Below are 24204 nucleotides of genomic sequence, written 5' to 3'. Positions count from 1 at the left end.
CTGGTACTATATTGTCCCCCCTGGGACTTTAGTGTCTTAGTTGTTTTTGTATGTTTGCCCTTTTGAAAGCTGGTACTTCCAGACCTTTTGACGATCACAATAAAAGTTATATCTTACTTTAAACTTAATTTTTCTGCCCTGGCTGGGGTTCCTTGATATATTCAGTTAGACTGTTTTAAGTTATTTTCCCCAACTTGAATTTTTTGTTTTCTGTTATACTTTCTAACATAGAAAGTATATTATAGTGCATTTATATTGTGCAGCAGTTGTGTGCTGTTCTTCTGCGAAACTGCAGCTATACAGAGGGAAAAACGCTATTGGAATAACTAATTGCTACTGGTGTGATTTACCAGTTGCCCCCAAAAAACTGATTGAGGCAGGGGTGTGATATACCTATAATATACTTTCTATATAGTGCATTTGTATTGTGCAGCAGTTGAGTGTGGTTCTGCTATTGGAACAACTAATTGCAACTGATGTGATATACCTGTTGCCCAAAAAAATACTGATTAAGGGGTTTGATATACCTGCTTCCAGCAAATAATCATTAAGGGGTTCTATATACCTGCTTCCACAAATACTGCTCTTCTATAAGGACTTTGTCACAGGGACAATTTTAAAATGACAGGCAGAAGAAGAGGCAGGCCATTCTGCAGGGGTGCTAGGGGTTGGGCAGGTGCATCAGGCGGGAGCCTAAGTGGGAAGTTGGAGAAGGTGCGTGCAATTACATCAAAGGATGTACCAGAGTTGGTTGAGTGGCTCACTCAGCCTTCCGCTTCTGCACCCTCCTCATCCTCTGTATCTGCACCCTCCTCACTCAGTGCTGTGTGCACCCCCAAAGACACCACCACCACCACCATTGCCCATCCACTCGAGTCAGAGGAATTTTTTACCCATCCATTCCCAGACCTTACCGATGTGCAGCCATTCTTGACGAGGTAGCAAAGGATGCCACCCAGCCCAAAGACGGAGGTCCCAACTGTTGCTGCCTACTCCGAGATCTCTAATGTCAGTGGTGGTGAAGGTGACGATGATGATGATGTGTCGATGGATGTCATGTGGGTGCCCACAATAGAGGAAGAGGAGGGGAGTTCAGAGGGATAGACAGAGCAGCATATAGGGAGGAGAAGGAGAAGCAGGCAGAACTCGCAGTGCGCCGGAGGCAAAAAGCAGTCCAATGTATCAGGAGTGAGCCATCCACCATGCACGGTCACATCTAGCACTCCCAGGACGCCGGCATATGGATCCGCAGTGTGGGCTTTTTTTAACATGTCCGCTGCTCACAATAGTTTTGCCATCTGCAGCCTGTGCTGTCAACGCATAAGTCGCAGTAAGCCACACCTAGGGACGACCGCCTTAAGAAGGCACCTGGTCTTCCATCACCGAGCCCAGTAGGAGCATAAGTCATAATGCAACATTTACAGGCGTTGCTTCGAGAGATGCTGTATTCTGCTGTTGCGGCCGCTGGCAGAGTAATTTCCACACAGGGAAAAACAGTTGTGGGTACCAATCCTACCGCGCATGCAAGAAGTGGGCGGTTTGAAGATGTGTTGGTCACTTCGGCTATGAGATCATTCTTGTAGCCAACCCATCAACAACCGCCACCCAGATCCCGCCTCAGGGAACACCTAGACCGACAGGTGTCTGACTACATTGGGTTAATGGCCGATGTGGACGCTCTGAGAAGCGAGTAACCCCTTGACTACTGAGTGTGCAGGCTTGACCTGTGGCAAGAGCTGGCACAATTTGCCATGGAACTCTTGGCTTGCCCCTCATCCAGTGTCCTTTGGGGCTTATACTGGCCGACAGTTACATATTTATCCCGTGAGCACCTCCAGCCACAGAATCCAAAGTTCTTTGCTGTCAGGTGAAAGCCTATTGCCTAATTTTTGGGGCCTGTACTGGCCGACAGTTACATTTTATATCTCTAGCCACATAATTACACTCCTGTCTCACTCCTCTGCCTCTCATTATGGTGGCATATGAACTGAATTCACCATAAGGACCATTTAATATCACAGGGTCATGTAATTGTGCCCCCCACCCCGTAATGTGCTCCTCACCCTGTACTGTGCCCCCTTATACCCTGCATTGTGCCCTCTTACCACACCCTGGGCAGTGCCCCTAGTCATTACTTTTACTGTGCCATCTTATACCCTTTTATCCAGTCACGGTATGGCAGTGTTATCATGTCAATGTACAGAGGTGTTATCCGGTCAATGTATGGCGGTGGTATCCAATAACTGGATGGCCATAACTGTATCTCTTTCCCCGCCCACGCCATCCTTTTTTAGATCTGGCATGAGCTGGAAAAATATGCAGATTGCAGTGCTAAGAACCTTTGAGCCACAATCTGTGTCAGAAATATGCCCAGCATAGATGTATTTCTATATAATAAATGACCACCTAATTGTATTATTATTCAGGGGTAGGGCTAATATCTTTATATCTCCTCAGACTGATGCTGTACAGTGGCGTCCATTCACCATACAGTTCCATGGTACAAAAAAAAATTATGTTAACGTATGCATTTTTTTTATGGACTCTATGATACAAAAACGTGGAGTGCTGCACATTTGTATACATCAAAACAATAGGAGATAAAAAATTTCTAGGCTCCAGCAGGGCAAATTTTTTTGAGAGTTTCCCTTTAAGATGTTCGTCCATCATTACCAGGCACTTACTAATGTATTGGGGTTTTCCATATTGCCTCCTTTGCTGGCTTGATTCATTTTTCTGTCACATTATACACTGCTTGTTTCCAGGTATCACGGCTATTGCTGCAATCCAGCAGTGGTGGCCATGCTGTCATACTATAGTACGATAGTACGATATAGCTGTCATACTCAGTCACTGAGACCATGGCAGTGCATAGGCATGCATGAGCTGCTCACGAGCAGTGCATGATGTGATGGAAATCTGAAGTCAGCAAAGGAGGAAATATGAACAATTACAATACATTAGTAAGTGCCTTGTATTAACTTTGTCTACATAATAAATGCCATTTGCTGAAGTGAGACAACCCCTTTCGCTTTCTGAGAAAGCTTTGCCATACTACATATGTTACAGTTTTGGTGTACTTGCTATTAAAGGGGGGTCTGTCAGTAGATTTGTACCTATGAAACTGGCCTAGGACCTAAGAGCAACAGGGACGTTGTTGTTACACCTAGAGGCTTTGCTCACTCTGCAGTTTGCATGGCATTTGCACTTCGGCGAGGGTTGTCTTTAATGCGGGGCAGAAGGGGCAGCTGCCCCGGGCACAGTTGCTCCTGGGGAGGCCAAGGCAGTTGCCTCTTGAGCCCCGCTGGCCACTGGAGGACCTTTCATGGGTCCATACTTTATTAAGTAGCAGGACATGTAGGGCATACATGGGGGATGTCCCTGCACTTATTATTATTTCTGGGCGCTGCTCCGTTGCGCCGCTGTGGCCCCGTTACATTCTGCTGTGCTGTATGCTAAGTAACAGCATTGGAACACAAGGGAGGAGACATCAGCTTTTCTCCCTGGGTGTTCCTTCTGTCCTGGCTGTTGCGCTGCCCAATCGCAGCGCAGAACTTCACAGCCAGGGAGAAGGTGAGTTTTTTTCTCCCTGGTTGTGATGTTCTGCGCTGCGATTTGACAGCGCTACAGCCAGGGAGTAGGATCGCCCACAGAGAAAAGCTGATGTCTTCTCCCTGGTGTCCCAATGCTGTTACTAAACATACAGCGCGGGAGAATGTAACGGGTGCAGGAGCAGCGCCCAGTATTAATAGTAAGTGCAGGGAGATCCCCCATGTATGCCCTACATGTCCTGCTACTTACAGTAGTTAATAAAGTATGGACCCATGAATGCGGCAGCGGCACTTGTGTTCTCCCTCTTGCCCAGGGTCCAATCAATATTGAAGACGGCCCTTACTTCTGCAGGGTCAGCCAGTGTAAACATGATCGTGATTACACATGAGCAGTACAGGAAAGAGACTCGCCGGCAGCTGTTTTCTGTTCTGCAAGCCTTTTTTCTATACTACACCTGCACTGGATACTGGAGTACAGAGCATAGTGTGAGCCTCGAGGGGAAGTTAGGGCCTGACATGGTGACATTTCCACTGCCTGGCCCTATCAAAGTGGAGAGGGGACAGCAGTTGCAGAGAGAGCAGAGCCTCTAGGTGTAAGAGCAACTAAAGGCTCATTTGCATGTATTAAAACTAGGGATGAGCGAACTCGAACTGTATAGTTCGGGTTCGTACCGAATTTTGGGGTGTCCGTGACACGGACCCGAACCCGGACATTTTCGTAAAAGTCCGGGTTCGGGTTCGGTGTTCGTCGCTTTCTTCGCGCTTTTGTGACGCTTTCTTGGCGCTTTTTGAAAGGCTGCAAAGCAGCCAATCAACAAGCGTCATACTACTTGCCCCAAGAGGCCATCACAGCCATGCCTACTATTGGCATGGCTGTGATTGGCCAGAGCACCATGTGACCCAGCCTCTATTTAAGCTGGAGTCACATAGCGCCGCCCGTCACTCTGCTCTGATTAGCGTAGGGAGAGGTTGCGGCTGCGACAGTAGGGCGAGATTAGGCAGATTAACTCCTCCAAAGGACTTGATTAACTGATCGATCTGCAGCTGTGGATCATTGAGCTGCTGATCCTCAATTGCTCACTGTTTTTAGGCTGCACAGACCGTTTGTCAGTCTCATTTTTCTGGGGTGATCGGCGGCCATTTTGTGTCTTGTGGTGCGCCAGCACAAGCTGCGACCAAGTGCATTTAACCCTCAATGGTGTGGTTGTTTTTTGGCTAAAGCCTACATCAGGGTGAAGCTGTCACACCAAGTGCATTTAACCAGCAATAGTCTGTTCATTTTTTGGCCATATACAAAATCAGGGGCAAGCTGCGCCTGTCACCAAGTGCATTTAACCCTCAATGGTGTGGTTGTTTTTTGGCTAAAGCCTACATCAGGGTGAAGCTGTCACACCAAGTGCATTTAACCAGCAATAGTCTGTTCATTTTTTGGCCATATACAAAATCAGGGGCAAGCTGCGCCTGTCACCAAGTGCATTTAACCCTCAATGGTGTGGTTGTTTTTTGGCTAAAGCCTACATCAGGGTGAAGCTGTCACACCAAGTGCATTTAACCAGCAATAGTCTGTTCATTTTTTGGCCATATACAAAATCAGGGGCAAGCTGCGCCTGTCACCAAGTGCATTTAACCCTCAATGGTGTGGTTGTTTTTTGGCTAAAGCCTACATCAGGGTGAAGCTGTCACACCAAGTGCATTTAACCAGCAATAGTCTGTTCATTTTTTGGCCATATCCCAGTCTAATTCTGTCACTAAATCCATACCGGTCACCCAGCGCCTAAATACTAGGCCTCAATTTTATATCCAGCTAAATCTGTCCCTAGTGCTGTAGCTGGGCGAGTTATTTAGTGTCCGTTCAAGCACATTTCTTGTTCTGGGTTGAAATACAATTCCCAATTTAGCAATTTCATAATTTAGTGGTTCCTGCTATATCAGAGCTCTTTGAAATCTATCCCAAAAAGGGTATATAATATTGAAGGTGCACATAGGGTCATTCAGAGTAACTTCACACACACCCGCTACTGTGTATTTCCAAGTCTAATTCTGTCACTAAATCCATACCGGTGACCCAGCGCCTAAATACTAGGCCTCAAATTTAATTCCCTCTAAATCTCTCGTTACCCACCGCTGTACTGTTGTTGCTGGGCAAGATATTTAGTGTCCGTCAAAGCACATTTTTTGTTCTGGGTTGAAGTACAATTCCCAATTTAGCAATTTCATAATTTAGTGGTTTCTGCTATATCAGAGCTATTTGAAATCTATCCCAAAAAGGGTATATAATATTGAAGGTGCACATAGGGTCATTCAGAATAACTTCACACACACCCGCTACTGTGTATTTCCAAGTCTAATTCTGTCACTAAACCCATACCTGTCACCCAGCGCCTAAATACTAGGCCTCAAATTTAAATCCCTCTAAATCTCTCGTTACCGTTGTCCTGTTGTAGCTGGGAAAGTTATTTAGTGCCCGTCAAAGCACATTTTTTGTTCTGGGTTGAAGTACAATTCCCAATTTAGCAATTTCATAATTTAGTGGTTCCTGCTATATCAGAGCTATTTGAAATCTATCCCAAAAAGGGTATATAATATTGAAGGTGCACATAGGGTCATTCAGAATAACTTCACACACACCCGCTACTGTGTATTTCCAAGTCTAATTCTGTCACTAAATCCATACCGGTGACCCAGCGCCTAAATACTAGGCCTCAAATTTAATTCCCTCTAAATCTCTCGTTACCCACCGCTGTACTGTTGTTGCTGGGCAAGATATTTAGTGTCCGTCAAAGCACATTTTTTGTTCTGGGTTGAAGTACAATTCCCAATTTAGCAATTTCATAATTTAGTGGTTTCTGCTATATCAGAGCTATTTGAAATCTATCCCTAAAAGGGTATATAATATTGAAGGTGCACATAGGGTCATTCAGAATAACTTCACACACACCCGCTACTGTGTATTTCCAAGTCTAATTCTGTCACTAAACCCATACCTGTCACCCAGCGCCTAAATACTAGGCCTCAAATTTATATCCAGCTAAATCTGTCCCTAGTGCTGTAGCTGGGCGAGTTATTTAGTGTCCGTTCAAGCACATTTCTTGTTCTGGGTTGAAATACAATTCTCAATTTAGCAATTTCATAATTTAGTGGTTCCTGCTATATCAGAGCTCTTTGAAATCTATCCCAAAAAGGGTATATAATATTGAAGGTGCACATAGGGTCATTCAGAGTAACTTCACACACACCCGCTACTGTGTATTTCCAAGTCTAATTCTGTCACTAAATCCATACCGGTGACCCAGCGCCTAAATACTAGGCCTCAAATTTAATTCCCTCTAAATCTCTCGTTACCCACCGCTGTACTGTTGTTGCTGGGCAAGATATTTAGTGTCCGTCAAAGCACATTTTTTGTTCTGGGTTGAAGTACAATTCCCAATTTAGCAATTTCATAATTTAGTGGTTTCTGCTATATCAGAGCTATTTGAAATCTATCCCAAAAAGGGTATATAATATTGAAGGTGCACATAGGGTCATTCAGAATAACTTCACACACACCCGCTACTGTGTATTTCCAAGTCTAATTCTGTCACTAAACCCATACCTGTCACCCAGCGCCTAAATACTAGGCCTCAAATTTAAATCCCTCTAAATCTCTCGTTACCGTTGTCCTGTTGTAGCTGGGAAAGTTATTTAGTGCCCGTCAAAGCACATTTTTTGTTCTGGGTTGAAGTACAATTCCCAATTTAGCAATTTCATAATTTAGTGGTTCCTGCTATATCAGAGCTATTTGAAATCTATCCCAAAAAGGGTATATAATATTGAAGGTGCACATAGGGTCATTCAGAATAACTTCACACACACGCTTCTGTGCATTTCCAAGTCTAATTCTGTCACTAAATCCATACCGGTGACCCAGCGCCTAAATACTAGGCCTCAAATTTAATTCCCTCTAAATCTCTCGTTACCCACCGCTGTACTGTTGTTGCTGGGCAAGATATTTAGTGTCCGTCAAAGCACATTTTTTGTTCTGGGTTGAAGTACAATTCCCAATTTAGCAATTTCATAATTTAGTGGTTTCTGCTATATCAGAGCTATTTGAAATCTATCCCAAAAAGGGTATATAATATTGAAGGTGCACATAGGGTCATTCAGAATAACTTCACACACACCCGCTACTGTGTATTTCCAAGTCTAATTCTGTCACTAAACCCATACCTGTCACCCAGCGCCTAAATACTAGGCCTCAAATTTAAATCCCTCTAAATCTCTCGTTACCGTTGTCCTGTTGTAGCTGGGAAAGTTATTTAGTGCCCGTCAAAGCACATTTTTTGTTCTGGGTTGAAGTACAATTCCCAATTTAGCAATTTCATAATTTAGTGGTTCCTGCTATATCAGAGCTATTTGAAATCTATCCCAAAAAGGGTATATAATATTGAAGGTGCACATAGGGTCATTCAGAATAACTTCACACACACGCTTCTGTGCATTTCCAAGTCTAATTCTGTCACTAAATCCATACCGGTGACCCAGCGCCTAAATACTAGGCCTCAAATTTAATTCCCTCTAAATCTCTCGTTACCCACCGCTGTACTGTTGTTGCTGGGCAAGATATTTAGTGTCCGTCAAAGCACATTTTTTGTTCTGGGTTGAAGTACAATTCCCAATTTAGCAATTTCATAATTTAGTGGTTTCTGCTATATCAGAGCTATTTGAAATCTATCCCTAAAAGGGTATATAATATTGAAGGTGCACATAGGGTCATTCAGAATAACTTCACACACACCCGCTACTGTGTATTTCCAAGTCTAATTCTGTCACTAAATCCATACCGGTGACCCAGCGCCTAAATACTAGGCCTCAAATTTAATTCCCTCTAAATCTCTCGTTACCCACCGGTGTACTGTTGTTGCTGGGCAAGATATTTAGTGTCCGTCAAAGCACATTTTTTGTTCTGGGTTGAAGTACAATTCCCAATTTAGCAATTTCATAATTTAGTGGTTTCTGCTATATCAGAGCTATTTGAAATCTATCCCTAAAAGGGTATATAATATTGAAGGTGCACATAGGGTCATTCAGAATAACTTCACACACACACGCTTCTGTGCATTTCCAAGTCTAATTCTGTCACTAAATCCATACCGGTCACCCAGCGCCTAAATACTAGGCCTCAAATTTATATCCCGCTGAATTTGAATACAATACATTGGGCCAAATAATATATTTGTTGTTGTGGTGAACCATAACAATGAGAAAAACATCTAGTAAGGGACGCGGACGTGGACATGGTCGTGGTGGTGTTAGTGGACCCTCTGGTGCTGGGAGAGGACGTGGCCGTTCTGCCACATCCACACGTCCTAGTGTACCAACTACCTCAGGTCCCAGTAGCCGCCAGAATTTACAGCGATATATGGTGGGGCCCAATGCCGTTCTAAGGATGGTAAGGCCTGAGCAGGTACAGGCATTAGTCAATTGGGTGGCCGACAGTGGATCCAGCACGTTCACATTATCTCCCACCCAGTCTTCTGCAGAAAGCGCACAGATGGCGCCTGAAAACCAACCCCATCAGTCTGTCACATCACCCCCATGCATACCAGGGAAACTGTCTCAGCCTCAAGTTATGCAGCAGTCTCTTATGCTGTTTGAAGACTCCGCTGGCAGGGTTTCCCAAGGGCATCCACCTAGCCCTTCCCCAGCGGTGAAAGACATAGAATGCACTGACGCACAACCACTTATGTTTCCTGATGATGAGGACATGGGAATACCACCTCAGCATGTCTCTGATGATGACGAAACACAGGTGCCAACTGCTGCGTCTTTCTGCAGTGTGCAGACTGAACAGGAGGTCAGGGATCAAGACTGGGTGGAAGACGATGCAGGGGACGATGAGGTCCTAGACCCCACATGGAATGAAGGTCGTGCCACTGACTTTCACAGTTCGGAGGAAGAGGCAGTGGTGAGACCGAGCCAACAGCGTAGCAAAAGAGGGAGCAGTGGGCAAAAGCAGAACACCCGCCGCCAAGAGACTCCGCCTGCTACTGACCGCCGCCATCTGGGACCGAGCACCCCAAAGGCAGCTTCAAGGAGTTCCCTGGCATGGCACTTCTTCAAACAATGTGCTGACGACAAGACCCGAGTGGTTTGCACGCTGTGCCATCAGAGCCTGAAGCGAGGCATTAACGTTCTGAACCTGAGCACAACCTGCATGACCAGGCACCTGCATGCAAAGCATGAACTGCAGTGGAGTAAACACCTTAAAACCAAGGAAGTCACTCAGGCTCCCCCTGCTACCTCTTCTGCTGCTGCCGCCTCGGCCTATTCTGCTGCTGCCGCCTCGGCCTCTTCCTCCGCCTCTGGAGGAACGTTGGCACCTGCCGCCCAGCAAACAGGGGATGTACCACCAACACCACCACCACCACCTCCGTCACCAAGCGTCTCAACCATGTCACACGCCAGCGTTCAGCTCTCCATCTCACAAACATTTGATAGAAAGCGTAAATTCCCACCTAGCCACCCTCGATCCCTGGCCCTGAATGCCAGCATTTCTAAACTACTGGCCTATGAAATGCTGTCATTTAGGCTGGTGGACACAGACAGCTTCAAACAGCTCATGTCGCTTGCTGTCCCACAGTATGTTGTTCCCAGCCGGCACTACTTCTCCAAGAGAGCCGTGCCTTCCCTGCACAACCAAGTATCCGATAAAATCAAGTGTGCACTGCGCAACGCCATCTGTAGCAAGGTCCACCTAACCACAGATACGTGGACCAGTAAGCACGGCCAGGGACGCTATATCTCCCTAACTGCACACTGGGTAAATGTAGTGGCAGCTGGGCCCCAGGCGGAGAGCTGTTTGGCGCACGTCCTTCCGCCGCCAAGGATCGCAGGGCAACATTCTTTGCCTCCTGTTGCCACCTCCTCCTTCTCGGCTTCCTCCTCCTCTTCTTCCACCTGCTCATCCAGTCAGCCACACACCTTCACCACCAACTTCAGCACAGCCCGGGGTAAACGTCAGCAGGCCATTCTGAAACTCATATGTTTGGGGGACAGGCCCCACACCGCACAGGAGTTGTGGCGGGGTATAGAACAACAGACCGACGAGTGGTTGCTGCCGGTGAGCCTCAAGCCCGGCCTGGTGGTGTGTGATAATGGGCGAAATCTCGTTGCAGCTCTGGGACTAGCCAATTTGACGCACATCCCTTGCTTGGCGCATGTGCTGAATTTGGTGGTGCAGAAGTTCATTCACAACTACCCCGACATGTCAGAGCTGCTGCATAAAGTGCGGGCCGTCTGTTCGCGCTTCCGGCGTTCACATCCTGCTGCTGCTCGCCTGTCTGCGCTACAGCGTAACTTCGGCCTTCCCGCTCACCGCCTCATATGCGACGTGCCCACCAGGTGGAACTCCACCTTGCACATGCTGGACAGACTGTGCGAGCAGCAGCAGGCCATAGTGGAGTTTCAGCTGCAGCACGCACGGGTCAGTCGCACTACAGAACAGCACCACTTCACCACCAATGACTGGGCCTCCATGCGAGACCTGTGTGCCCTGTTGCGCTGTTTCGAGTACTCCACCAACATGGCCAGTGGCGATGACACCGTTATCAGCGTTACAATACCACTTCTATGTCTCCTTGAGAAAACACTTAGGGCGATGATGGAAGAGGAGGTGGCCCAGGAGGAGGAGGAGGAGGAGGAGGAAGAGGGGTCATTTTTAGCACTTTCAGGCCAGTCTCTTCGAAGTGACTCAGAGGGAGGTTTTTGGCAACAGCAGAGGCCAGGTACAAATGTGGCCAGCCAGGGCCCACTACTGGAGGACGAGGAGGACGAGGATGAGGAGGAGGTGGAGGAGGATGAGGATGAAGCATGGTCACAGCGGGGTGGCACCCAACGCAGCTCGGGTCCATCACTGGTGCGTGGCTGGGGGGAAAGGCAGGACGATGACGATACGCCTCCCACAGAGGACAGCTTGTCCTTATCCCTGGGCAGCCTGGCACACATGAGCGACTACATGCTGCAGTGCCTGCGCAACGACAGCAGAGTTGCCCACATTTTAACCTGTGCGGACTACTGGGTTGCCACCCTGCTGGATCCACGCTACAAAGACAATGTGCCCACCTTACTTCCTGCACTGGAGCGTGATAGGAAGATGCGCGAGTACAAGCGCACGTTGGTAGACACGCTACTGAGAGCATTCCCAAATGTCACAGGGGAACAAGTGGAAGCCCAAGGCCAAGGCAGAGGAGGAGCAAGAGGTCGCCAAGGCAGCTGTGTCACGGCCAGCTCCTCTGAGGGCAGGGTTAGCATGGCAGAGATGTGGAAAACTTTTGTCAACACGCCACAGCTAACTGCACCACCACCTGATACGCAACGTGTTAGCAGGAGGCAACATTTCACTAACATGGTGGAACAGTACGTGTGCACACCCCTCCACGTACTGACTGATGGTTCGGCCCCATTCAACTTCTGGGTCTCTAAATTGTCCACGTGGCCAGAGCTAGCCTTTTATGCCTTGGAGGTGCTGGCCTGCCCGGCAGCCAGCGTTTTGTCTGAACGTGTATTCAGCACGGCAGGGGGCGTCATTACAGACAAACGCAGCCGCCTGTCTACAGCCAATGTGGACAAGCTGACGTTCATAAAAATGAACCAGGCATGGATCCCACAGGACCTGTCCGTCCCTTGTCCAGATTAGACATTAACTACCTCCCCATAACCATATATTATTGGACTCCAGGGCACTTCCTCATTCAATCCTATTTTTATTTTCATTTTACCATTATATTGCGATGCTACCCAAAGTTGAATGAACCTCTCCTCTGCCTGTGTGCTAGGCCTAAATATATGCCAATGGACTGTTGCAGTGGTGGGTGACGTGAAGCCTCATTCTCTGCTATGACATGCAGACTGATTCTCTGCTGACATGAAGCCAGATCCTCTGTTACGGGAGCTCTCTCCTCTGCCTGGGTGCTGGGCCTAAATTTATGACAATTGACTGTTGCAGTGGTGGGTGACGTGAAGCCTGATTCTCTGCTATGATATGAAGACTGATTCTCTGCTGACATGAAGCCAGATTGTCTGTTACGGGACCTTTCTCCTCTGCCTGGGTTCTGGGCCTAAATTTATGAAAATTGACTCTTACAGTGGTGGGTGACGTGAAGCCTGATTCTAGGCTATGATATGAAGACTGATTCTCTGCTGACATGAAGCCAGATTGTCTGTTACGGGACCTTTCTCCTCTGCCTGGGTTCTGGGCCTAAATTTATGAAAATTGACTCTTACAGTGGTGGGTGACGTGAAGCCTGATTCTCTGCTATGATATGAAGACTGATTCTCTGCTGACATGAAGCCAGATTCTCTGTTACGGGACCTCTCTCCTCTGCCTGGGTGCTGGGCCTAAATTTATGACAATGGACTGTTGCAGTGGTGGCTGACGTGAAGCCTGATTCTCTGCTATGACATGCAGACTGATTCTCTGCTGTCATGAAGCCAGATTGTCTGTTACGGGACCTCTCTGCTCTGCCTGTGTGCTAGGCCTAAATATATGCCAATGGACTGTTGCAGTGGTGGCTGACGTGAAGCCTCATTCTCTGCTATGACATGCAGACTAATTCTCTGCTGACATGAAGCCAGATTGTCTGTTACGGGACCTCTCTCCTCTGCCTGGGTGCTGGGCCTAAATTTATGACAATGGACTGTTGCAGTGGTGGCTGACGTGAAGCCTGATTCTCTGCTATGACATGCAGACTAATTCTCTGCTGACATGAAGCCAGATTGTCTGTTACGGGACCTCTCTCCTCTGCCTGGGTGCTGGGCCTAAATATATGCCAATGGACTGTTGCAGTGGTGGCTGACGTGAAGCCTCATTCTCTGCTATGACATGCAGACTAATTCTCTGCTGTCATGAAGCCAGATTGTCTGTTACGGGACCTCTCTGCTCTGCCTGTGTGCTAGGCCTAAATATATGCCAATGGACTGTTGCAGTGGTGGGTGACGTGAAGCCTCATTCTCTGCTATGACATGCAGACTGATTCTCTGCTGACATGAAGCCAGATTGTCTGTTACGGGACCTCTCTGCTCTGCCTGTGTGCTAGGCCTAAATATATGCCAATGGACTGTTGCAGTGGTGGGTGACGTGAAGCCTCATTCTCTGCTATGACATGCAGACTGATTCTCTGCTGACATGAAGCCAGATTCTCTGTTACGGGACCTCTCTCCTCTGCCTGTGTGTGTGCTGGGCCTAAATATATGCCAATGGACTGTTGCAGTGGTGGCTGACGTGAAGCCTCATTCTCTGCTATGACATGCAGACTAATTCTCTGCTGACATGAAGACAGATTCTCTGTTACGGGACCTCCCTCCTCTGCCTGGGTGCTGGGCCTAAATATATGCCAATGGACTGTTGCAGTGGTGGCTGACGTGAAGCCTCATTCTCTGCTATGACATGCAGACTGATTCTCTGCTGACATGAAGCCAGATTCTCTGTTACGGGACCTCTCTCCTCTGCCTGTGTGTGTGCTGGGCCTAAATATATGCCAATGGACTGTTGCAGTGGTGGCTGACGTGAAGCCTCATTCTCTGCTATGACATGCAGACTGATTCTCTGCTGACATGAAGCCAGATTCTCTGTTACGGGACCTCTCTCCTCTGCCTGTGTGTGTGCTGGGCCTAAATATATGCCAATGGACTGTTGCAGTGGTGGCTGACGTGAAGCCTCATTCTCTGCTATGACATGCAGACTAATTCTCTGCTGACATGAAGACAGATTCTCTGTTACGGGACCTCCCTCCTCTGCCTGGGTGCTGGGCCTAAATATATGCCAATGGACTGTTGCAGTGGTGGCTGACGTGAAGCCTCATTCTCTGCTATGACATGCAGACTAATTCTCTGCTGACATGAAGACAGATTCTCTGTTACGGGACCTCTCTCCTCTGCCTGGGTGCCGGGGCCTAAATATCTGAGAATGGACTGTTCCAGTGGTGGGTGACGGGAAGCCAGATTCTCTGCTATGGAACCTCTCTCCAATTGATTTTGGTTAATTTTTATTTATTTAATTTTTATTTTAATTCATTTCCCTATCCACATTTGTTTGCAGGGGATTTACCTACATGTTGCTGCCTTTTGCAGCCCTCTAGCTCTTTCCTGGGCTGTTTTACAGCCTTTTTAGTGCCGAAAAGTTCGGGTCCCCATTGACTTCAATGGGGTTCGGGTTCGGGACGAAGTTCGGATCGGGTTCGGATCCCGAACCCGAACATTTCCGGGATGTTCGGCCGAACTTCTCGAACCCGAACATCCAGGTGTTCGCTCAACTCTAATTAAAACATAACTTTTTTTCAACAACGTGGACACATATGAACATGGGACCAACACAGAGACCTTCAGCTGCCAAGCGCACATGTAACAGGTCAGCCAGTGTCAGAGGTACAAATCTGCTGACAGATGCACTTTAAAAGTTTACACTAGTGATGAGCGGCTTTTACATCAGAAGTCACTTCGTTCATAACTTCAGATTAATACTGCACATAGATCCATCTCTGTACAGTGTTAGAATATTTGGACTCCGATGAGCCGAAGTTAGTTATTCGTGAAGTTGCGCTTGACTTTGTTGAATAACTTCGGTAGTTGATTTTAAAGAGGAAAACCACTTTGAAACTTGAAACTGAACTAAGCTTCAGTTCCGACAGATCTCAGTACAGTATTATTCCAAAGTTATGAAGGAAGCGACTTTGGAGTGTAGGTAGTTAACCCCTTCAGAACCGTGCAATTTTACGTTTTAAGTCTGCGGAGTTGTGCGAGGGCAGGATAATCTGTTGTTTTTCATTTAATTTTGGAGTGTGTATGACTTTTTGATACATTTTTGTTCAATTTTTTGTGAGGTGAAGGACAAATAAATAGTGAATCGATGCCTTTAAAGACAGGACTGCCATATATCTACAGCAGAGATCCAGAAAGGGTTAACACTCAGCACAGTAACAGTACGGTGCAGTGATGACACAGTACAGGCTTAAGAGCAAGCAGTACAGCATCGCTTGCTAGGTGTATTATACAGCTTAGTATCTTTCTTTCTCTTCTGTTATGATCCACTCGTCCACTCTTTAATATGGCTTCCTAAACTGCTTTAGGAAACCTTAAAGTGTGGATGTGCTTTTCGAGTTCCAAAGAGATTATAGATGATAGTTAAGTGTCCCCGCAAAAGGTAACTTTGTGATCTGTGTATTTTTCAAGGGGGTCAAATGTGGAAAAACATTGCTAGTAGTAATGATAATAATAATAATAATAATAATAATAATAATAATAATAATAATACCACCAAATCTACAAGAACATTTAAGGATTTTGCTGCTGTCCTTATTTTTGGACATTTGGCAATTCATGTTTGTATATTTTTTTGGAATATAGATGTAATGTAGACACATAAGACAGTAAGTAATTTAGAATTTTTTTTCTGCAGGTAATATTAACGGAGAGATCTTGATTGACCTCAGCATTAGTTCTATACCTCATCATCTGTATTCATGCTGTGAGTTTTTCAAAGACATCATAGTGCTCAAGGCCAGTGACCGATGCATCATGGAGCTGAAAAGATGGGTGGACGCACGTACAGGAGCATTTGATTGGAGCCATGCAGCAAAACTTCACGTAGATACAGAAGGAAACAGGTAAAGAATTTGTCCACATATTGGGGGAAACCTACTGTCATTCTCATAATTTCTAGTGTACAAAATACATGAAGCAGATTTAGAAAATGTTTAGGCAGTATATCTTTATCTACCGGTACTTTATTCTTGCACTGCTGCTCTGTTTCAGTTCAAATTTAGTCAGTGGCGAAGAATTATCAAAGTGGTGTAAAGTAGACCTGGCTTAGTTGTCCATAGCAACCAATAAGATTCTTTCTTTCATTTTTCATAGCTCCTTTGGAAAATGAAAGGTGGAATCTGATTGGTTGCTATTGGCTTTACACCACTTTGATAAATATCCCCCAGAATTCTCACCCATAGGTACCAGCATAACAATGGGCTCTGCTGAAGGGAAGCAATATAACTAGTGTTGAGCGAATCAAGGCATCCAAAGTGGAATTCAATCTGATGTTTAGGAAAAATTTTATTCACCATGAATCCAAATTTCCTCTTGCTTCGTGGTAATAAATATTTTTTTCTAAAATGGTGGCTGCGGCCAGAATGCTACTGTTGGCCCGACGGTCCTGCGTCAACATATGTAGGAATTTTACACACAACTAGGTGGTTTATCTGCCCAAACAACAGGAGGGGAGCAGGAGGAGCAGGAGGAGCAGAAGGGTGACCACAAAAACGACACTTGACAGACCATGGCAGTATGCAGTAAAGATGGAGGCAGGGAGGCCCTTTGAGTCTCTTGCACAAATGGCCAGATGCAGTAGCGTACATAGAGAAGTAAGGGCCCCAGAGCAAGGATAAAACCAGGCCCCCACACTGGACTGAAGGTTTTCTGCCTAAACCCTTTTCAATGACCCTTGAGACATTTTTCCACTCCTCATTTGCTAAAAGTTGTTCCTCTAGAGGGTAGAGTCCTGACCAAGTTTTCACCTCTAGTAGAAGAGGAGATAATCCCAACTATGACTCTTGCCCCGGGCCCCATAGCAGTCACCTGGTCTGCCACTATAGTATTTAAGCCCCTGGCCAGATGAATGCTTTCATGTTTGTGTAGTGACATCCACATTGTCAGGATCGGCAGAGGGATGACTACTGGCTGTCCACATTGCTAGATCCTCGCTACTGGTCAAAAATGGGGGCATTTAGACCTTCTGAGAGGGATGCAAAAATGGACTACTGTAGAAACATGCTATGTAGTCAGTTGGTTGATGCCTACTAGTTTTGATTGCAAATATTCTAATCGCTAATTTTTATCGCGAATATCGGCACTTCGAGAATTCGTGAAGATGTAGAATATAGTGCTATATCTTCGTAATCGTGAATATTCTAGATTTTTTTTTTCCCTCATTAACCTCCCTTCTTGCTTGTGGGCCAATAAGAAGGCTGCAATATCTTTTTCAGAGCTTAGCAACATCCCTAGCAACCAATAGGAAAGTTGCCTGCCTCTTTACTATATAAGAAACTCCCCAGCAGCCATTTTCTGCAGTTGTTTTTTTTTTTGTTCTGGGAGAGAGAGCAGTGACATTGCTGTGCTCTGTGCTTTCATCTGGATCCTATTCCTTATCCAATTACTAGATAGTTAGTTAGCTCATATATACATAATACAGATAGTTAGTGCGAGATAGTCAGTGTAGGTTAGACCGTGTTATAGTGTAGCTGATATAGTGTCCTGTGATGTCACAACAATACTTAGTGTATTATACATGAAAACTTAAAGTGTGGCCGCAACTGGCCAAGATTGCCATGGGCATGCTTTCCTGCCCGGCCAGGAGTGTGGCATCAGAGCAGGTGTTCAGTGCGGCAGGGGGATGAATCAGGCGTGGATCCACCAGGATTTCCAGACGCCGGTGCCTGATGCAACAGAATAAATAATTCTTTGATGACTAATGATCATACTGTAGTATGCTGCCACACCGCAATATTCTGCAAAATGGGCCATCGCTACTGGTCACATCCTGCAGCCACTATTCTGAAACTGCCACCCGCCTGATACTACCCACCTGATACCTCTACTGCCATTCTTACAATTGGGCTTCTTGGCCTACTAATATGTACATGTTATTATTATTTTTTAAGGATATACATGCCAATGGGCCTTGTTATCTCACAGCTTTTTGGGGATTTTGCTACTACAGTGATTTGCCACCATCTTGTGCTGTATGCTACTGCTGCTGCCCCTCCTCCCCAATCTGGTATGGGGCCACTATTGTCCCTGTTACTGCCACTGTTGTTGGCCCCCATCCCCAAACCATTATGGGGCCGCTATTGTCCCTGTTACTGCCACTGCTGTTGATCCCTATCCCCACTCTGTTATACGGCCGCTATAGTCCCAGTTACTGCCACTCCTGTTGGCCCTCACCCCCACTCTGTTATGGGGCCACTATTGTCCCAGTTACTGCCACTGCTTTTGGCCCTCATCCCCACTCGGTTATGGGGCCACTATTGTCCAGGTTACTGCCACTGCTTTTGGCCCTCATCCCCACTCGGTTATGGGGCCACTATTGTCCCAGTTACTGCCACTGCTGTTGGCCCTCATCCCCACTCTGTTATGGGGCCACTATTGTCCCTGTTTGTCCATGTTACATTGCCGTTTATTTTTCTGCTCTTCTTAGGCTACTTTCACACTATTGTTTTTACTGGATCTGGCAGGGTTCAGCAAAAACACTTCCATTACTGATAATACAACCATCTGCATCCGTTATGAACGGATTCGGTTGTATTATCTTTAACATTGCCAAGACGGATCCGTCATGAACTCAATTGAAAGTCAATGGAGGATGGATCCGTTTTCTATTGTGGCAGATTGTGGCAGAGAAAACTGATCCGTCCCAATTGACTTGCATTGGGGGTCATGCCGGATTCATCTTGCTCCGCATCCCAGGACGGAAAGCAAATTACAACATTTTGCAGTTTGCTGTCCAGTATGGTAAAGCAACGAAACTGAATGCATTTTGGAGCATTCCATTCTGTTCATTTCAGTTTTGTCCCCATTGACAATGAATGGGGACAAAACTGAAGCGTTTTTTCCAGTATTGAGCCCCTATGACGGATCTCAATACCGGAAAAATAAAAAGCTAGTGTGAAAGTAGCAGAAGTAACAGAAAAAATAAAAATAAATGAAAGGATACTGTATTTTGAGCATCTGTATGTCCTCTTTCACACAGTCAGTATTTTGTATCAGTATTTAGTCATAATTTTTAGGCCAAAAGCAGGAGTGGGTTCAAGACAGATGAGATGCAAATATTTCCATTACATTTCACCTATGTTTTGGACCCACTCCTGTTTTTGGCTTACAAACACTGATGCAAAATACCGACTAAATAGTGACCATTTGAAAGAGGCCATTAAAGTCTTGCATGCATTCCTTGTTAAAAAAATATATATTTCAGACATAAATGGCCAAAGCTGATGCAAATTGAGCATACATACATAAGCCATGCATGGATTCAAGCCTTTCCCTTGGACTTGAAAACAAGAATTCATATTTAAAAGGGTTGACTCATCTGGACATGTATTGCATATCCACAAGATATGCCTTAAATGTTTAGCTCCTATCTCAAGAATAGGACCCCACCATATGCATGCATTGTGCATTGCTCTCTCCATTTAGTACTACAGTACTTCCAAATATAACCGAGTAAGGCTACTTTTACACTGGCGTTTTGGCTTCAGTTTGTGAGATCCTTTCAGGGATTTTACAAGCGATCCAAAACGGATCAGTCTTGCCCTTAATGCATTCTGAATGGATAAGGATCCACTCAGAATGCATCAGTTTGAGCGAAACAGATCCGTCCTGACACACAATGTAAGTCAACGGAGACGGATCCGTATTTACTGACACAATATGGCACAATAGAAAACAGATCCGTCCCCAATTGACTTTCAAAGGTGTTCAAGACAGATCCATTTGGCTATATTAAACATAATACAAACGGATCCATTCTGAACGGATGCAGACGGATGTATTATCTGAACGGATACGTTTCTGCAGATCCATGATGGATCCGCACCAAACGCGAGTGTGAAAGTAGCCTAAGAATACCCAGCTATTTTCAGAAGTTCCATAGCAGTTAGAAAGAAACATACAAGAGCGGCTATGACTCCATTTGGGGCAATGTACATGAGGTCCTTTTCTAGTGATAAGTGTGTTTTCAAAAGGAAGAACCCGCACATATTGGACATTTATGGCATATCATGTGCATATGTCTAAAATGTACAGATGGGAATAACCATGTAACTACTTAAATGATGTCCTATTAATTTAGGCCCTGGGCTATTAAATATCTTATTTTCTCACATTTTTTGCAGTGACGAATTACAGGAGAAGAATGAAAAATTGAAATCAGCAATTCATCAAATAGTAAAATGTGACCTTGAGAAGCCAAATATCACAGGTCTGATAGTCTTACCACCAGCAGATTGTGTCATCAGCGCTGGGCTCCTGGATGTTGTCTGCAAAGAGAAAGAAGATTACATCAGATATCTCTCGAAGTTGTCGGGTTTGCTAAAACCTAAAGGACACCTCATATTAATTGGGGTTGTAGATGCAACATTTTTTCAAATTAAGGAAGACAGGTTCCATGTATTCAACTATAATGAGAGGTTTGCCAGGGAGGCTGTAGAGAGGGCAGGCTTTGTTATTGATTATTGTCAGGTTAAGGAAAGAACAGCTGTTAGTGGCCTTACTGACTATAGTGGCACAATATTCATTGCAGCTCACAAGGGGCAGTAGAGCTGAGTAGAAACTTACGATTTAAGTAACCAAAATAAACCACTTTTATGGCGTATATCTTGTGCAGATTCTGTCGCACGCCTTGCTGCAACAGAATCTGCAACTCCTTCCCCATTCATGCCAGGTCTCAAAAAGTGGGCATGGTGTGGGTAGGAAGGCCGGCCTGTCTCATTTATCATTTTCTATGCCTGGTTTAGTCCTAGAAAATGGTTTAAATGTAAGACTGCAAGGAAACTGCCTTACATTTAGAATCAGGCGGTGGATAGGACGAAATTATGTAGAGGATATGCTCCTAATGCCTCATTCACATTTCAGTGTTTTGGTCAGTGATTGTGAGCCAAAACCAGGTGCGGCTCTAAACACAGAACAGGTGCAGATCTTTCCCTTAGGCCTCATTCAGACAACCATATGAATGGGCATCCATTCCCGGCATCCGTTCCGCAATTTTGTGGAAGGGGTGCGGACCTATTCATTTCAAAGGGGCCACAAAAGATGGGGACAGCACTGTGTGCGGACCACATCCGTAGTTCTGTTCCGCTGTCCCGCAAAACAGATAAAGCATGTCCTACTGCAGACAAGAATAGGCATTTCTATCATAGTGTTGGCCATGTGGGGTCCGCAAAATTCGGAACGCACACGGTCGGTATCCTTGTTTTGCAAATCCGCAATTTGCGGAACACAAAACACTACGGCCGTATGAATCAGCCCTTATAGCTTAAACAGCCAGGTCCATAACTATTGGGACATTGACACAATTCTAAAAATTTTGGCTCTATACACCACCACAATGGATTTGAAATTAAACGAACAAGATGTGCTTTAACGGCAGACTGTCAGCTTTAATTTGAGGATATTTGCATCCAAATCTGGTGAACGGTGCAGGAATTACAACAGTTTGCATATGTGCCTCCCACTTGTTAAGGGACCAAAAGTAATGGGACAGAATAGTAATCATAAATCAAACTTTCACTTTTTAATACTTGGTTGCAAATCCTTTGCAGTCAATTACAGCCTGAAGTCTGGAACGCATAGACATCACCAGACACTGGGTTTCATCCCTGGTGATGCTCTGCCAGGCTTCTATTGCAACTGTCTTCAGTTCCTGCTTGTTTTTGGGGCATTTTCCCTTCAGTTTTGTCTTCGGCAAGTGAAATGCATGCTCAATCAGATTTAGGTCAGGTGATTGACTTGGCCATTGCATAACATTCCACTTCTTTCCCTTAAAAAACTCTTTGGTTGCTTTTGCAGTATGCTTTGGGTCATTGTCCATCTGCACTGTGAAGTGCTGTCCAATGAGTTCTGAAGAATTTGGCTGAATATGAGCAGATAATATTGCCCAAAACACTTCAGAATTCATCCTGCTGCTTTTGTCAGCATTCACAGCATCAATAAATACAAGAGAACCAGTTCCATTGGCAGCTATACATGCCCACGCCATGACACTACCACCACCATGCTTCACTGATGAGGTGGTATGCTTAAGATCATGAGCAGTTCCTTTCCTTCTACATACTCTTTCCATCACTCTGGTACAAGTTGATCTTGGTCTCATCTGTCCATAGGATGTTGTTCCAGAACTGTGAAGGCTTTTTTAGATGTCGTTTGGCAAACTCTAATCTGGCCTTCCTGTTTTTGAGGCTCACCAATGATTTACATCTTGTGGTGAACCCTCTGTATTCACTCTGGTGAAGTCTTCTCTTGATTGTTGACTTTGACACACATACACCTACCTCCTGGAGAGTGTTCTTGATCTGGCCAACTGTTGTGAAGGGTCTTTTCTTCTCCAGGGAAAGAATTTTTCGGTCATCCACCACAATTGTTTTCTGTGGTCTTCTGGGTCTTTTGGTGTTGCTGAGCTCACCGGGGCATTCCTTCTTTTTAGGAATGTTCCAAGCATTTGTTTTGACCATGCCTAATGTTTTTCCTATGTCTCTGATGGGTTTGTTTTGCTTTTTCAGCCTAATGATGGTTTGCTTCACTGTTAGTGACAGCTCTTTGGATCTCATCTTGACAGTAGACAGCAACAATTTCCAAATGCAAATAGCACACTTGAAATGAACTCTGGACCTTTTATCTGCTCATTGTAATTGGGATAATGAGGGAATAACACACACCTGGCCATGGAACAGCTGAGAAGCCAACTGTCCCTTTACTTTTGGTTCCTTAACAAGTGGGAGCACATATGCAAACTGTTGTAATTCCTACACCTTTCACCTGATTTGGATGTAAATACCCTCAAATTAAAGCTGACAGTCTGCAATTAAAGCACATCTTGTTTGTTTCATTTCAAATCCATTGTGGTGGTGTATAGAGCCAAAAATGTTACAATTGTGTCGGTGTCCCAATATTTATGGACCTGACTGTATCTGTGGAGGTTCCAATCCTTGTTTTGGCTCACATTCACTGATGGAAATCACTGATCGAAACACTGACGTGTGAATGAGGCTTAAGTCTTTATGTCAAGAGCACACAGTGTATGTAAAGCTTTAAACCAGGATTTAAAATAATCTGTCACCAATTTTATGCTGGCCTTTCTGAGAGAAGCATTAACTGCCGACAGAGATGTTAGTTTAAAGGCACTTACTTGTTTTTAGCATGCGTTTTTCTTAAAATGTCTATTAGACGTCTTCAGTGCAAGTCAAGTGATGAAGTCTCCTTTAGACAGTTTAAGGAGTCCTTGTATTCAGGAGGACCTCTCAGCTCTCCTCATCAACCACCACTAGTTGACAGTGTTTTTCCTATTCACACTATATAAAGAGAGCAATTAATTGTGTGCAGGGGAGATGCCGGACAGAGCAGAAGATTATCAAGTTTCCAGCACTTGTCACATATAGAGGTTCTTTTAATTTTAAGAAAATGATTTGGTTAAACAAATTAAATGACCAAACATTTTACCAGCTTTTGCTATTCCCAAATAGCAACAAGGTGACAGATTCGCTTTAATAATGAACCAGGATTTCTTCTATAATCTTATTTACCAAAATAATTTATAGAGAAACCTTTTGCTTGAGCAGAGTCTATGTTATCGAACCATAATCAGGTTCCACTGATTATTATGTGAAATCCAAATTAGTAGAGTTACGAGCTCGGAGAATCACTTGAGGCATAATCAGTGTCCAACAAGATGATTCCACTTTAATGAAGCAGGGTGTAAAATGACATAATACTTACAGATAATGTTGGCAGATACATGCCAACCTTCATAAACCATAATCATAACATTTGACATTTACACTGATTGGTAAAGAAGGGGGGTGATCCCTTGTACTCCCCTCATCCTAATCTATGTTGTCTCCTTGTTCACTCTTTGGCT

At 45.1% G+C, this 24204-nt stretch overlaps 1 protein-coding gene across 1 annotated transcript in view; it reads left to right on the top strand.

Annotated features, from left to right (window-relative positions):
- LOC122928841 (nicotinamide N-methyltransferase-like) overlaps positions 1 to 20912 on the top strand; it is a 48107-nt gene extending 27195 nt beyond the window's left edge. The window contains exons 2-3 of the mRNA XM_044282108.1: positions 15982 to 16189; positions 20468 to 20912. Coding sequence (XP_044138043.1) covers positions 15982 to 16189; positions 20468 to 20891 — 632 coding nt within the window. The 3' untranslated portion in view covers positions 20892 to 20912. The remainder of the gene's footprint in view (positions 1 to 15981; positions 16190 to 20467) is intronic.
- Positions 20913 to 24204: the final 3292 nt, after the last annotated feature.

Source organism: Bufo gargarizans, chromosome 2 (genome assembly GCF_014858855.1).
Source record: "Bufo gargarizans isolate SCDJY-AF-19 chromosome 2, ASM1485885v1, whole genome shotgun sequence".
NCBI lineage: Eukaryota > Metazoa > Chordata > Amphibia > Anura > Bufonidae > Bufo > Bufo gargarizans.
Note: the sequence above shows the minus strand (reverse complement) of the source record. Positions and strands in the feature narration are given on the sequence as shown.